This window comes from Watersipora subatra, chromosome 1, assembly GCF_963576615.1.
Source record: "Watersipora subatra chromosome 1, tzWatSuba1.1, whole genome shotgun sequence".
Taxonomy (NCBI): Eukaryota; Metazoa; Bryozoa; class Gymnolaemata; order Cheilostomatida; family Watersiporidae; genus Watersipora; species Watersipora subatra.
In genome coordinates, this window is record NC_088708.1 from 23967706 (window position 1) to 23984938 (window position 17233).

Genomic DNA, 17233 nt, shown 5'->3' on the forward strand with positions numbered 1-17233 from the left:
TATCCTACCGGAATAGCAAAGGTTACTGCTGCCGGCAGCACTGCTACATACCTGTGCTCTACAAAGTATAAATCAAACAATATAATGAGAAAGCAGAAAACCAGGTCAAATTAAGCGCCCTTATAAAACCACTTATTTTTTATCACTATGCGGTAAGCTTAAAAACTTATAACTTAAAAGCTTAAAACTGGGACAGCTATATAAATGAAAATGTATAAACTTATAAATATCATTTTAAAAGGAAATTGGCACAGGCAAGAACCATTTGTTGTTTGCTTATACAACACAAAATGCATGATACTATTTCTATTTATTTTTGTCATTAAGCTCAAGAGAAACACAACTAGTCTTAGGAGAAAGATTTGCCTCTCTTACAGGTCACTTACCATGAAATCTAAAAACAAAACTCAATTTATAGTACTTTTGTTGCAAATGTTATCCATGACTAAATGACCAGAAATGTAAAGATTATAAAATGATGACCATCAAGATCAACAAATGTTGATTTCCTTTAATTGAAATGTAATGTTATGAAACTCACACTAAATTGTGTTCGCATATAAATATGTTTCGACTCACTAACATAAACGCATTCAAACTTAAACAATCTTTAAGTGTGTCACCTAGCAAGTTCAGGTGATACATTTGCACACCTACTTTAGTAAAACATTAATAATGTTAAACAACAATAATATATAAATAGACAAAAAGTATAATTGCAATAAAAAGCAAAAAATATTACAATTGGGAGATTATTACTGAACACTTACTAGGTACCCATTTGGTAAGAACACAGCTGGTGGCAAAACAAGCAAATGAAGTCAATCCCAAGTACACCGATTTTCTAAAATCTTTCATCTTTTTCCTTTCTGTAAAATATGGAAGGTCTACGTCTACTACAACAAAATAGTAATCTATGGGCTATTTCAAGGTCACAGTTTATGTAGCTTTAATTGCTTGACAGCAAATCAATTGATTTTAACTATATTCTATACATCTGTCAGCCACTAGTACATGACTATATGAGGTAGCAGGGAAGTTCAGTCAAGAAGTACAGTTTACGTAGGCTCAAAACATTACAGATACAGGTACTAGGAACTTAGTGATTTTGAATGTGCGTCAGTAACTACTAAGTGCTGAGGATATCATACCCTTTAAAGACTTTTGCATTGAAATAAGCAAATTATAGCCCTTACCTCCTCGGCAATACTCAAACATTTCGTAGTTCCAACTGTGGAGCCATGCTGTAGCTCACATCAAACTGTTGCAAGTCAAATTAATAAAAGAGGCAAGCATTGTTCATAATTCTCATTAATGATTTTCATGGAAAAAGGATAGACAAAACGATTGAGCGCTCCAAACGGTTGCAACTGACCAACCTAGCCCAGCTAGGTTGGTCCCCGCTAACTAGAACTAGCCCTAAGGCTAGGTTGGTAAGCTAGCCAAGCCGGCTTTGAAAAAAAACCCTTTTAACTTAACATTCATATTTAAGTTTAAAGTATCACTTTCAAGTGCTTTAATATACACATGATCGGCGCATGAATTCTAACATTAGGCAGTTGAAGTTGGTAGTGTTAAAAACTCATTCCTCCAATAGTGCATATATATGGGGCAGATAGCTATGCAATGGCCCCATATACATCTATCGATCTAGGCGAAAACCTAGATACTTGTGTCTAGATATCACCTATGCATATGATCTAGACGTATGTGCGACACAGTTGCTAGGAAACAGCTTACCTTTGCATCATTTAAGAAGTGAGTTTGTTTGGTACTATACAGGGATCCCCACTCTATAATCACTTATGGCAAGCGCTTCACAGTTTATTATTTAATTTCCATTTGGAAAATCCATAGGTTCATAGCTATCGACTCTGAAGTTAGATACCTACCGCATGCCTCCTTTGAAAGATCAGCGGCGCTTGGACAGTAACTCATCTTGTAGGTCGTCTGATTTTACGCAGTTAAAACCAAGTTAAACTAGCAAGCAATGTATCTGCATCAAGTGACAGTACACAAACTATTATGACATCATCACACTGATGGCTTCCAATGCTGCACTGAGCCATCCTCTACACACAATACAAAAAGAGAATGTGGCATTGAGTGATCAGCACTAATAGTTTAAACAATGTATATATTCTAGAGCTTATAGCAGCAGTCAAGTATATTACGACAGCATTAGATGTCACAACATAATCAGACGCAAAGGGCAGCCCATTATGTTCATTGATGAAAAATAAAGCTACAATTGCCATCAGACTTAACAGCAATTTTTAATATTAAAAGGCACCAAACACGAGCACTGCAACAATTCCACAGAACCTCACAAAATGCTGGCCAGTAAAAGAACAAATGTTGCGGTCATGAAGATCCGGGTTAAACACTCCCCAGCTAACGAGCAGTGACTATAAGTTGGAAAAAGATTTAAGGAGTGTAATTGATAAATAGAGGATGAAGGCACGATTGTCATCAGCTTCCTCTCGTTGAATACATATCTTGGTCCTCCGCCTCTGATTGCCCTTGATCCTCCTCGGCCTACAGTAACAAGACGAGATGCTAGGCATAACACAGGATTCAAGTATTCAAAAACTGGAAACTTGTTTGATAGCATGTTACTAGTAACTAGTAACATGTATCTGATTATGAGCTTTAACTACATGACTCTGATATACTTGCAACTACATCACTCTGATATACTTGTAATTACATGACTCTGATATACTTGTAACTACATAACTCTGATATACTTGTAACTACATCACTCTGATACACTTGTAACTACATAACTCTGATATACTTGTAATTACATCACCCTGATATACTTGTAACTACATAACTCTGATATACTTGTAACTACATCACTCTGATATACTTGTAACTACATAACTCTGATATACTTGTAACTACATCACTCTAATATACTTGTAACGAGAAAAAAAGCATAAGTGTAGTATTCAGCTGGCAATGAGCAAAATATAATTAAAATTATGAAGAACTTTTTACAAATAAAATGCCTTTTCAAAGAAAATTCAAGTAACAGTTTGGTGATCGAGTGAAAATATAGCGCATAATTCTCATAACATTCTACATAATTAGAGAGTTTTTAATTCAACAATAAAAAAGAGACAATAACTCTTTGCATCCCAGTCATATTTTGTTGCTGTTCTTCAATCTCACGCGAAAACTTGTAGGAACGAATATTCTCAAACCATATTGTTTCAAATTTTTGGTGAACAGATCGCGAATGTCCCTATATCTGTCACCGGCCATTTATAATTTAACTATTTTCTGTACACGACTAATTGACAGAGGGACGATGTTTATTATAACGTGGTAAAAAAACAATGGTGCTATAACGTGGTGCAATAATATCTAATCATTTGATGACTGAATTAAAAAAATGACACAAATTGGGAAAAAACAATCAACGGTTTGAAATAGTATTTTCAAGATAATCTCAAACCATGGAGTGATTCATCTATGAGAGACATACACTTACCACCAACTTGCTGCCAGGGAACACTACATTAGTGGTGGCTGCCGGTGTAATCTTACCTGCAAAATAGAAACTATGCATTGCTGGCTTAATTAAAGCATAAATGGAACAATAAAACTATCATTCTGAATTGATACCTATTCCATGAGATGAAATATTGCAAAAATGGCTTGCTAATAATACATTCTGCAACACCAAAGAACGAAACAAAAAATATCTGTGACTCACTATAGTCAGTAGTGACAGTAACTACAGGTTCCTTGTCATAGCTGTACCCCTTCCCTTCAGAGCTTGCTGTCTCAGCTACACGTCTCGGCCAGTGTACAGGAGGAACCCTTTCAGCAACAGAGTTATATCCCCAACTCACTGCGTCAACGGTCTGCTGAGGCCAGCAAATGACGGTAGCTATTCCGCTGCCGACCAACACATTTCTAGTCTTCACAATAGGTGTGCCTAAAATAAATCCCCAAATCCTAAAATATCCTAAGCTGTTTAACAAGCAAATGTATTTCTCTCTTTACAGTCAAATGTCTTTAGAATTGCTATAGATTTAAATAAAAAGCATATAAAGTACAAACTAGAATAATTTGATTTATAAGACATTGTTGTTCTTATCTCTGATGGGCAATATAAATGACGAAGAACATAGAGCTCACGCCGGTAAGCAGAAATGAGACCGACAAGGCCGGCAGTGGCCACAATCCCACAGCGTTGCCACAACTCTGGCTCACTCTGGAAATAGTCGACTACGCTGAGTGTATGTGCCTTGGCTGTGTCATACTTGTGAGTGACTGTGTCGTTGAAATTCTGCATGAAAAAATAAAACCACTGCTAAACCAGACAGAAAATTCTTGCAATCGTTACATTTTCAAGAAACAACAATTATACAGAAATGATATTAATAAATCAGCATATACAAAACATATGCGGCTCCAAGGAGCATTATGTCATACACTTTGGTCCTGTTTTAAGCAAAGTGACTAGGCAGATAGATAATAGGTAACCTCCAAAATAACTGATAAGGCCACGACATGCCTGCCAACGGGTTTGGTGCGATTGGGCTAACGACAATCGATCCAATATACCATTTGATCTAACGACTAGTCATCCAATATACTATTTGGTCTAACGACTATTCGTCCAACATACCATTTGGTCTAACGACTATTCATCCAACATACCAATTGGTCTAATGACAATTAGTCTAAAATTGATATAAAGACAAGGATAGAAATATGAAAACTTAAAACAGATACTTTTATTTAATGTACACAACACACAGCATACAACATAAGATCAGCAAAACTATACACTGTGAGCTCAAAATGCTAGATTATAGGCCAGCGCTCATAAAACCTCTAAAATATCGTTATGGTCCTCGGTAAAAACAATCGAGATTTTTTATTTCTTCGCGTAAAATAACTTTTCACTGGAGCTTAATATTAGATTCTCTTCTGATGATATATTCAATCTGCCATCTGCAGCAAGCTTTTTTCCTCTTTCAGATAGCCCAATTTCACATACAATGGAGTCCATGATAATAGTTTAGGTGATTACAATAAAAATAGTACTAGTTACAATAAAAAAGTTGGCACAGTAATTAGACCAATCGTATATTTGGCCCAAAGGGCATTAGACCAATCATATATTTGGACCAATGGGCATAAGACCAATTGTATATTTGGACCAATGGGCATTAGACCAATCACTTATTTGGACCAATAGGCATTAGCCCAATCGTATATTTGGACTAATGGGCATTAGCCCAATCGTATATTTGGACCAATGGACACTAGACCAATCGTATATTTGAACCAATGGTCATTAAAACAATCGTAAATTTGGACCGAAGGGCATAAGAGCATAAGACCAATCGTATATTTGGACCAATGGCCATTAAACTAATCCTATCATTAGACAAATTGGTTTTAGACCATTTGGCTATGAACCAATCGACATTAGACCAACTATTCCTAGATTAATTGTACAAGGCCGTTGCTAACATAGTAAAATAAATGAAACTAAGATCCTCAATTTTTTTGCAAACAAGGCAGCAAGATAGGCATAACCTATGACCTCAACTTCGATTAGTTGTTCATAATACACTCATAAATACAGAGTAGTTGATTAAGACCATCAGGTTTTTAATAACAGATAGGAAGTGCCTGCTGCTGAGCACCAATTAGGTGAAAATGATTGTGTACCAGAATGAGAAGTGAGGATACCAGAAGAATATGCTAATGAACAATCTGTCAAGAAGTCATCAACAAGACCCAACTAAGAGCTAGTCCATAGCAACACACTGATCATCTCTGATCACAGAAAAACTAACAAACTTTCGCACCTTGATAGTTTGAGTTACCCCTGAACATTGTAGCCTCACACTCCTCACATAAGACTCTACAGTTGTGCTTACTACGCCAGGGCTCTTTACAGCAGGAGCTTCTTGACGACTTTTGTAGTCATCATAGAATGGAAGCTGTAAATAACTGATAACAGTAAACTTTCACCTATAAATATGGAGTTATTAATAATGGCAAACGTTAATATTACATAAACTGATAACCCAAAATGCCTTGTACAGATGCTTCCGACTGCTTGCAATAACACTACTGTGTCTAAAACCAACGGAGTATGAATGTTGAATACCATAACTATGTTGAGAAGGTTACTTTCATGTATCATGAGCTGTATGCTAAGCGTGCAATATACGGAGCAACCGAGGTTATTGGTGTATATACACTAATATCAAGGTGTTATAAAGGGCATCCAACAAAAATTGCTCCTGTGCCAAATCCCATACACAAATGGTCACAATATACATATTTAGTTCTAGGATAAATCTGATTCGGAGTAAAGCACCATGCGACAGAGAGAAAAAAATTAATGAAATTATCTCAACTCATAAAAGTTCGAACTAAACTGTAACTACATTCAATTGTTTTATTACAATCTCGATCAGTGAGAACTTTGATTTTCAGTCCATAGTGACAAATATGGTGAGGATTTCATACACTGCTCAAAATTTTAGACAATATAACGGCACGAATCACTACGCAGGAAAATATATAAACTAAATAAAATGATAAGACTTAACTATGAACTACGCACAAAAAGCTACGCACAAAAAGATGCATGATCATGAATAAACATATACAGTCAAGTCAGGCACCGGGGCACATTTTAGTCCGAAACATGGAAGAACAACAGGAACCCTTGCCTTGCAGAACATTAGCAGACATCTTATATAGGCCATTTAGTTTTCTTTAGCAATGCTATACATCAAACTAATATCAAAGCAATTCAGAAACTTCTGGAAATTCCATTGTGATACCGTGAGATAACAGAAGAAATGATAAAAGTAGACAAAACAGCATTTTACTATAAAATTTTAAATAAAATTAAAAGCAATATTGAAAGCATTGTTGAAGAAAGATTTTTTTGTTTCAAAATTTGGTGAGGTACATGTACTGTAGATTGAAAAGCAGATGTTTTCCAGACAAAATGGACTGTTGAGGAAACTACATAAAAAACAACAGTTATGGTCCGACAAGTGCACATAAACAACTTCAGCTGCATATGGCAGACTATAGGCATGGGTAAGACAGTAAAACAATGCGATACAAGTGACAAACAAATGTCGGAGATACGTACACCGTAACACTAATAGCAGATAGATGTCTGCAGTCAATATTACTAAGGTCATGATGCACAATGCAATAAAAACAGGCAGATAATGAGAGCAATAAGGTCTAACAATGTCATTAACAATTCTCATAACACAAAAGCACAGTTAACTTATTAGTCAAAGAAACCAAATAATTTAATACATTATTAAGAGTAAATTAAGCAGTGTAGTAGAACGAGGAATGCATGAAAACACCACAAGTAATTACACTGCAAAAACTGGAGTATACAATAAGTTTACATACTCAAAGATGTTACATTTATGGATAATGTCAAACATTACGTTTTCAGTTACTTTTTGTTCGTATGAGATGAAGAGTTCTTCACATTATTAACAATATCGGTCTCAATAAACTGTTTTAACTGGGAGGTAACAAGTCCTTTACCGAATGTATATTACACCAGCGATCATAAAGGGACGACGTCAATAGGCAACGAACTCAGGCTACGTAAAGGGAAGTTAGACTAGGCAGATCTTACAACTGACTTGCAGTATTAACAACTTACATTTACTTTCTTCTTTAGTCCAGTTGAGTTTTCCGTATCCTTTGGGCCCTTAGCATCTTGAGCCATTGTACTGGCCTGCCAATGCAGCCAGACAAGTGATTGCTGCCAAAACAGATAAAGATATTAGTCTAATATGATCCCTCCCCTGGTAAACATTTGCTTAGAAATATTTTAACCCAAACGAGGAATTTTAAGTTTCAATTTAGAGAAGCCAGCTGATATGTTTAGATAAAATATAGGATTGATATGTGACCTTCAGCGATTCAGTATCAGATGTTTCATAATATGGCTACAAACATTCAACAAATCAGTTATAAAACCTTACAATAGTAATGCGCAACAATTTTAAATATGGCTGACAATAGGAAGATTCTCAAAATCTAACTAAGCATGACCCAACAAAGGATTGATTCAGATATGCAAAAACAGACATGCCAAGCACCGAAAAGAGTGAAAACTCCATTACTACAAAAATCATGCAACTGTCTCTGATTACAGACATATTTAAGGAATTCCTTTTTCAAACATAAAATGCAATACATCTCAGAATGAAACGTTTTTTTTCTGTGCAAAGCCTTGTTTCTAATTTGTAAGTATGTCATTAACTGAACTATTAAACATCAATTAAACATGTTGTAATATTCAAAATAGTTTCTCTAAAAATAGACAGTTATGATTTTATCCTGACAGTGGGTCCGTTTAGCAAACATCCCATGAAAAGCCTGCTAAGACTACCTAGCACATATTGACAAGAAAAAATGCTTTGATAAACTACGAAGCACAAAAAGAGATGCTTTGGAAACTGTTTAAATAAAAGAAACAGTATATAAAATGTTAAGAATAAATCATGCAAATAAGGGTTTAATTTCACAAAAGTATCACGTGAAAATTTTACGTAAATGCAAATACAATATGAGTAGGACTGCACAAAAGTGAACTGTAAACATTCTAGACTCTTACTGAGGTGCTAATCCAATGAAAATCACTTGCTGAACAACCCAGATCTTTGCAGAACAATGACCTGTCTGGTGGATGATGAACAAATTACATGCACAAATCAGATGATAAATGGAATTTAGTTAAGACCTTCCCAGAGTTTCTTCCATATTTGTTGAAGTAACAAACACCGAGGTTCAAGAGTGAACAAAGCCAAAACATTGAGTATTTTAACTACATGAGCCCTGAATCTGTTTATAAACTATTTATTTTGTCATTACCTTGATATTTCTAAGATACAGTCAGTCAAAGTGTTAGCCATAGCATGTCAGTTTGTCATGACAGCTTCTTTTGTTGTCCTTTACATCGTGAATCAGCAAAATATTCAGTGACTCTCAAAGCACGCTTGACTTGCTAGTATACAGCTTTAGTAATTGACCAAAACCTTTTCGCAGTACCAAATTATTTTCTAATTGACACTAAAATGTAACGCAATTATTTTTAATGGTGATTATTTGTAATACACTGTAGCCTTACAAGTTTAGTGTTTGCAAACTAGAGAAGCAAGCTGTTCATGGTCATGCTTCCCAACAGTTGAGGAATTCTTAACAGAAATCATCGAACAAAAAGGTAGTGATAGTATGATGATAAGGTTATGGTGTTTCTTGTTGCTTTTCTGCAAGCAATGATTATGAGCTCTTATTACCTTTATAAAATAAGGTTAAAAGCGATTGAGTAATACATGTAGTAGATAATTTTAGTCTAGGGGTTTAGACGTAATTTGAGACGAGTGATACATCATGTTAACCTAACATTGAATTGTGATCGCAATTATGTAGATTGAACAAACAGCCATTGCTGTTTCTAAAAATACATTTATTCAGTTGCATTTGCTTGTACTGTAATTGTACAAAAGTTGAGCAGGCAATATTAGCAATACAATATGAAACTTCGAGCTGCAGATCTTGCTGAGAATGGAAAGACGGTATATATATAAATAGAAAACTGTAAAATCCTTCCACAAACTGCGACACTCGATACTGTAGGCCTATGTTACACCGTCTTAAGTAAAAGCATAACACCTGTCAAGGATTTGAAAGTTGCTTTGTTGGAAAGAGACAGAAATTTGTGTGAATCAATGTGCCAAATTAGCATGACAGAAGGTGAATCGAAAAAAGCAAAAAACCCGTAGCTTAACAACTTGGTGGTGTTACTATCTAGAGGCTGAGAACTTAGCAGTGAACTAGAACCGTCAGATACCATTACACAATTTTAAATTGGCTTGTACTTTTACACCTCTGATATACAACAACTAGCTGTGCTACCCGGCGTTGCCCCGGTAATAAAAAGTCTAACCAGAAAATTGATTTGTATTTAACATATAACAATATTTACCATTCTAACTTTCAAACTACATATCATGAGAGAAGTGTTTTGTGTAGTTGAAATAAATGAAGAGAAAAATGATAACAACTGTAAAGGTTTTAAAACTTTGTCAAACAACTGTAACTTTCAAGCTATTAGCCTGGCACATTGTCAATGGAAAATTCTAGTAAACTGATAGGCTTCTAATGACGGTAATCCATGACATTGCGTCAGCATTGTTGTTCAGCTGCAGTTATTCTAATAATAGCTATAGCCGGAATGCAGACAAACATACGACACACGGACATATTTGAAGAAATATATATACATGTATATATAATATATATATATATCTAGATAATGAATAGTTCTGACGAGCCTGTGTCTAACTTGTGCGTGGTATTCTAATTTAGCAACATGTAGTTGAACATTAATACAATGCGTTTGCTTAAACTAAGCAATGTTGAACTCGTCATCTTTTGTTGCTACGGATATAGTATATTAGACTCACGCACTTGGTAAGATTAGCAAATAGATGTTTAAATACATTTTCATAACCATTGGTACTTTAAAACTACTTAGCCAACGTTGCTAGTGGCCTTGAACAAATTTCAAGCAGTACATACTACCTATGTCAAATTAATAATTGAAAAGCGCGGTAAATGTATCGGTGATTCCATGGGGCTTTTCAACTTCATCAACCGTGATCGAAACAGTCAAATCCGCGATTAACTGATTATAAGGTTAGGCTGCATCCTGGTCGAGGTATGCTATTTATTATTTTGAGCAAATGATATATTCATTATAATAAAAACAGTTTAAAATTTAAAGCAATTTAGAGAGTAACGATTTTTTAAAAATAAAAATGTAGTAAAAACACAAATAGTAACTCTTCTCTACCCTGATGAGCAAACTCAAGGTTTCCGTTTAGCCGGCGCTCCCAACTGTAGCTTGAAAAACAAATAGACATGTACTGCGTGTACCGCTGTAATGGATATCGAAATATCGCGTGTATGACTTACGGCTTAGAGAAATCCTGAAAGTTTAGCTGATAAATAGGTCTATGGTTACGGTAACTTTGTTATTTTATATAGATCTAACTTTAGCTGATCATGTCGCGTTCGCTTACAAACGAGTTGTCTGCTCTGGTTGATTTTTATGATCAACCGAATTATGATTGTAGGACATGGTTATTAACTAGTTCAACTACTTTGTCAACTACATAGCTCAATTAGTTGTTGAGCTATGTAGTTGATAAAGTAGTTGAACTAATTTAGTGAGAGAAATAATTGCCTTATGCTTCTCAAGGACATACACGTATATACGTATTTGCACATACTAGATAGTCGCAGGCTCAGAAAAACAAATCTGCAACTAAGCTTCAAGTTTGAGAACTGTTTGTAATGCTGTCAAGCACCTTTTGGTCATATTTTAATGAGCACCTTTTGGTCATATTTTAATGATCCATTATTTGAGCTTGAACCACATGCAAGGTTTTTAAACGAAAATGTCAAAAAGTTTAAAAACAGTGATGTAAAAATAAATGCTTTAATTTAAGCAAATGAGATAAAAAAGTAAAATATTTGAGCCAAAGCACTACATATTATTAAGAGACAATCTACGGCTGACAGACTAATTAGGAGTTATCCTCTCCGTATAGACAACTCCATATATTATCCATATCATTACACTTCTATGGTTATCTACATTAGCCAATCAGATTATTAAATAATTAGCTGCTGACTTAACTCTCTTCCTGTTATGCTGCAAAAGCCTGTAGTTGTACAAATAAATACGCGACATGTTAAGCTGAATACTACACCGCTGACTCCTATCATCTCTACTCAGAATTATGACTTTATATGAAGAGCTAACTACAATACATGACAGAGACAGAGGATGTACCTAACCAATTACTTGATTAGAACCGAAAAAACTGCTACTGGTTTACGTTCAGCTAGTGAAACAATATCTGACAATCTTATAATCGCTATACTTTTAAAAGGTTTGCCAGCAGCTTTCAACTCGTTTGTCGTTGTGCATACACAAACCGACCAGACAAAGTCCTTAATCGAATTTAAAGCTGCACTACGTAACCATGTAAACACCGAAGCTGCCTGTAATACTACAACATAATCAACTGCCATGGCAGCTAGCACTAAACTTAGACAATATCACTATATGCCTAAGACTAAAAACCTACGCTCAATAACAAACTGGTATGTCTGGCATGTGTGAAACCAGGTCACAAGGCAGGCGAGTGCAGATCAAAGTCAACATTAGCTTGTGAATACTGTAAAAGGCCTGGTCATGTTGCACTCGTATGTTTCCAAAAGAAAAAGGAAACCGACCGCTACCAACACACATCAGCCAGTGCATTGACATCAACATTTAGTTTTACAGTCAACTGTAACCCTACAACACATGCGGATAATATAACTAACACTGACAAACATACAGACAATTTTTACAATAGTTTGTTGGTCGACTGTGGAGCTACGTGCCATATCATAAATGATGCCATCCGCTTTACTACATATGACAACACATTCGACTCGAGTAAACATTACATACAGCTGGCCGATGGCCATCGCAGTTTTAAACTCGCCACAAAGAGAGGAAATGCAGAGTTTGTAATATACGACTCAGAAAACAATCTTACTAATATCACACTTACAAATGCAATACTAGCACCAACACTTCTTACAAGTCTGTTCTCCGCTTGTGCCGCCACCGAAGCAGGAGCACAAGTTACATTTGCTAAAAATATAGCTTATCTCACCTCCAAAACACTAACTTCAATGTTGTCAAACAAGGTCAGCTGTATTTCCTGCAAACTGACGACAATAGTAACAAATACGACTTGTTATACAATACCCGTACAATTGAAGAGTGGCATACGACATTAGGGCATACAAACTACAAAGATATACAGCAGCTACAGTATGTAACCCGTGAAATGAATATAGCACCGTCGCCTAAGAAACACATGAACTCTTGTCAAACATACAAAGAAAACAAACTAACTAAGCAACCCAAGTCAAATGACGACCCACCAATACATGCCACAAAGACATTACAACATGTACACACCGATATATGTGGACCTATCGACCCGGTATCAAAGGAAGGGTACCAATATATTATAAACTTTGTAAACGAGTTTTCTAGTATGCTGTTTGTAGATGCACAACGCTCAAAAGATGAAGTTAGCACAGCACTAAAGACGTTTCTAGCTGACGTTGCACTGATTAGAACTGTAGTCGAATTACACAGAGACAACGGTAGTGAGTATCTCAGCAGTGACTTTCAATCTATTCTTACAGAGAGAGGTATTAAACAAACGACTACGACACCGCACTCGCCGTACCAAAATGGAAAATCTGAACGTTCCTGAAGCACTATTTTAGAAATGTCATGCTGTCTGATCACGGGAACTACATTACCAAAAACATACTGGTCATATGCCGTATGCCATGCTGTATATATAAGAAACCAATCGTATCAAAGGAGAACTAAATCAACTGCTTACAAACTATTTACAAACATAAAGCCTGATATGACCGAACTACACGACTTTGGTTCATCGTGCACATTCTACACAGAAGGACACAAGCAAAAACTACAGCCGAAGGAACAGGCAGGTATCTACCTAAGTGTTAATCTTAAAAATCAAGGTCACTACATCTTTGATACACAAACCAATAGAATTCTAACATCGAGGAATGTACATGTGTACAGACGACTCCCCGACAACAACACAGCTGACACACAGCCCCTGACTGATGACTATGGTACCCTCGACCTGCTACCACTACAACGAAGAGGCAGTAAGCAAACAGTAGTAAACGACACCAAAACTCCAACCCCAAACAGTACAGAAAACACCGAGACGCCTCGTCGATCTAGCCGTGAAAGAAAGCCACCTACATGTCTAACAGATTATCAACTGACGACTTCAGTAGATTATGCATATGCTGCTATACCGTTTATTCCTAAAACCTACGATGAAGCAGTAAACTCAGAAGATGCTTCAAAATGGAAAGCAGCTATGAACAAAGAGATGATAACTCTGACAAACAATGACACATTGGACATAAAACCGTTACCGAAAGATCGTACCGAAAGAAAAGGCAAATAGGTGTATACACTCAAACAAGGTGCGGTAGCCGATGAAGCACAATAAAAAGCTACATACGTCGCCAAAGGCTACTCGCAACAAGCAGAGATCGATTATGACAATACATACTCGCCTACTACGATGACGTCAATCCGTATGCTGCTACAAAAGGCTGTTAATGACAGGCTACAACTACATCAAATGAATGTCAAAGAAGCTTACCTCAATGCTCTTATTGATAAAGACATTTACGTTGAGCAACCAACCGGGTATGAACAGACCGACCACAGTAAATGCCTAACATGCCATCTTAAAATGTTGCTTTATGGACTACAACAGAGTGGAAAAAATTGACATGCTGCGTTGACAGACTTCCTCAAATCTTAAGACTACACACCAAGCAAAACCGACTCCTGCGTATACATCAAACATCCCACCGACGAAAGCTCGCTAATGTTATTTTGGGTTGACGACATAATAATCGCCACCAAAAACATAGAAACCATAAACTCTATCAAACAAACTTTACACAGCAATTTCCAAATGGATGACCGAAAAGAACTAAAGTGGTTTCTTGGTATCGACTTCAAACGTACTGAAGATGGCAACTACAACATGGGTCAAGAAAGATATGCCGATGCTATTCTGAAACGCTTCAACATGACAGATGCTAAAGCAGCAATTACATCCGCTGAAAAGAGCATACAACTACAAAAGGCAACCAATCAAGAATATCAAGCCTTCCTATCGAGTAAGTTTCCGTACCGTCAAGCCGTTGATAGTTTAATCTACTTGAGTGCCACACGACCAGATATATCTTGGACTATATCCAAACTATGACAATACCTAGATAAGCCGAGTATGAAGCATGTTACAGCAGTCAAGCACCTGTTCCGAAATCGTATACACTAGTCTACAAACCTACCGACAACAATCTGAAAGCATATACAGATTGGGCTGGAAGCATAGAGGATAGAAGATCAACGACTGGCTACATCAGTACACTAGGTAGTGCGCCAGTAGGTTGGAAAACACGCAAACAGCCAACAGTAGCTCTATCCAGTTGCGAAGCTGAACATATGGCTCTAGCTGAGTATACGAAGAAGATACTTCACCTACGACGCCTCTGTGTATCGCTAGGCATAACAGTCCCTACCCCGACAATCAGGGCACAATTGCTATAGCTGACAATAATGCAGAACATCGTAACCGAATTAAACACAGATATCCACTACCATTTCGAAAAGGAGCAAAATGACATTACCCACAAATACGTAGTAACTCAGAACAACCCTGCAAATGTGCTCACTAAAAACCTCTTGGCAAGCTGCAACACAATTCTGCAATTAGTCTCCTGCAGATTGAGAAGGCCTATTTAGACAATCTACAGTTGACTAATCAGGAGTTACCCCCTCCGTATAGACAACTCCATATCATTACACTTTATCTACATGTTTGTTTATCTACATTAGCAACCAGATTATTAAATTAATTAGCTGCTGACTTACCTCTCTTCCTAATATACTGCAAAAGCCTGTAGTTGTACAAATAAATACACGATAAGTTAAGCTGAATATTTCACCACTGATTCCTATCATCTCTACTCAGAATCTGAGTACCAAAAGCAGAAAACTTACTCAACACATACTTACATATAAATCTAAGGAGTCAATAAGATGACAAAGCGATATAAAAATTTCAAGAAAACCCTCCATGTTTCACAGTATATGGGCCAGTAATTAAAAATCAGGAAAAAATGCTAACAAACCATTTGATCAATGAAAAATATTGCCTTGGTGCAGAAAGTGCCCCTTACCAACACACGTAATATACCTTGATATAGGCTTCTAATACCTTGATGTAGGCTTCTAATACCTTGATGTAGGCTTCTAATACCTTGATGTAGGCTTCTAATACCTTGATGTAGGCTTCTAATACCTTGATGTAGGCTTCTAATTAGAGTTGCCCCGATTTTGGTATCGGAATCGGTATCGGTGCCGATATGAGTGTCAAGTATCTGAATCGGTATCGGCCGATCTTTTCTTAAAAAATCTGAACCTTCCGATACTTTTTACAGATCAACCATTTAGCAGAAAACTGTATTTCAGCCTGCTATACTAATAAAAAATCATCAGCTGTAAGCTTCTTACTTTTACTTAATGAATTTCAGGCCTGCCACACAATTTATTTCATGTCTATAGCCTGATCAACACAGCGAAGGAAACTTTTTAGCCAGAACGTAAACAAAAAGTGTGGTATTTCCCAATTACAGCGATAGGTTTTATTGCAAGCAATCACGAACAAGATAACAAAAATGGGAAACAAGAACACAGTGTAATATTTCTATTTACTAGCATTACGAAAGTAATTTAAACAGTCGACGCATAAAGTTATCTATCACTCTCTTGATCCTGACGATACAATGGATCGTTTGTATTGTACAAAAAACGGTAACCCCAGTGGCGTATCGGTATGTAGCCTGTCCTCCAACATCTGTTGCAAGGGAATCCCCCTTCAGGACGCTTGGCTACATTGATAATGATGGAAGAAAAGAGACGTCTTACTGAGATAATTGAATCACTAACGGTTTTTAAAAGAAACATCGATTTGCTCTAAACTTGTACAGGCACAGCAGTTCATCTAACAATAGAAGAGGGACTTCGTTATCACAGATAGAACTGTACCACTAACAGTAATTACCTTTATTTACAAATTACAAGAAACATGGACTGTTTTGTTACTACATGCACGGTATGTCAGTATGTGAATATGTATATATTTTTTTCCATAAATGCAAACAAATAAATACAATAATATTCATGTTTTCTTTGCATTATGTTTGTATTTGCATAATAAAATGAGCTACTATCTATGCAACACAAAAGATCTGAATCGTATTATTTTTCAATTAGGATCGGTATATCGGATCGGTATCTGAATCGGCTGGTGAATTTAGAATCGGGGCATCTCTACTTCTAATACCTTGATAAGCTTAATAAATAGCTATCGTCACTACGTTGTAGGTAATCGTCAATGTCATGAGATCACATTACTGATGCAGTCCTTTTCATGACTAAAAGTGAGTTTATGATGTACGCGCTTACATTGTTGCAAAAATT

At 36.3% G+C, this 17233-nt stretch overlaps 3 protein-coding genes across 3 annotated transcripts; 2 read left to right on the forward strand and 1 right to left on the reverse strand.

Moving 5' to 3' along the window:
* Nucleotides 1-2122: 2122 nt before the first annotated feature.
* On the reverse strand, nt 2123-8098 carry LOC137407380 (uncharacterized). Its single transcript, XM_068094021.1, has 6 exons — nt 7694-8098; nt 5844-5978; nt 4156-4306; nt 3728-3952; nt 3503-3558; nt 2123-2538 (listed from the first exon to the last, which is right to left on the reverse strand). The coding sequence occupies exons 1-6, from the start codon at nt 7757-7759 to the stop codon at nt 2473-2475; spliced, it is 699 nt and encodes a 232-aa protein (XP_067950122.1). The 5' UTR covers nt 7760-8098; the 3' UTR covers nt 2123-2472.
* A 5455-nt stretch (nt 8099-13553) lies between these two features.
* Nucleotides 13554-14135, forward strand: LOC137385398 (uncharacterized). Its single transcript, XM_068071853.1, has one exon. The coding sequence runs from the start codon at nt 13554-13556 to the stop codon at nt 14133-14135; it is 582 nt and encodes a 193-aa protein (XP_067927954.1).
* A 522-nt stretch (nt 14136-14657) lies between these two features.
* Nucleotides 14658-14954, forward strand: LOC137385407 (uncharacterized). Its single transcript, XM_068071862.1, has one exon. The coding sequence runs from the start codon at nt 14658-14660 to the stop codon at nt 14952-14954; it is 297 nt and encodes a 98-aa protein (XP_067927963.1).
* The last annotated feature ends 2279 nt before the right edge of the window (nt 14955-17233 follow it).

Bases quoted from the DNA above. Each gene is read 5' to 3' on its own strand.
- LOC137385407 (XM_068071862.1), top strand. From the start codon at position 14,658: ATGGATGACCGAAAAGAACTAAAGTGGTTTCTTGGTATCGACTTCAAA.
- LOC137385398 (XM_068071853.1), top strand. From the start codon at position 13,554: ATGACCGAACTACACGACTTTGGTTCATCGTGCACATTCTACACAGAA.
- LOC137407380 (XM_068094021.1), bottom strand. From the start codon at position 7,759: ATGGCTCAAGATGCTAAGGGCCCAAAGGATACGGAAAACTCAACTGGA. The intron at 5,979-7,693 runs GTAAGTTGTTAA...AGTTATTTACAG, and splicing joins GACTAAAGAAGAAAGTAAAT to CTTCCATTCTATGATGACTA. The intron at 3,559-3,727 runs GTGAGTCACAGA...TCTATTTTGCAG, and splicing joins TACTGTCACTACTGACTATA to GTAAGATTACACCGGCAGCC.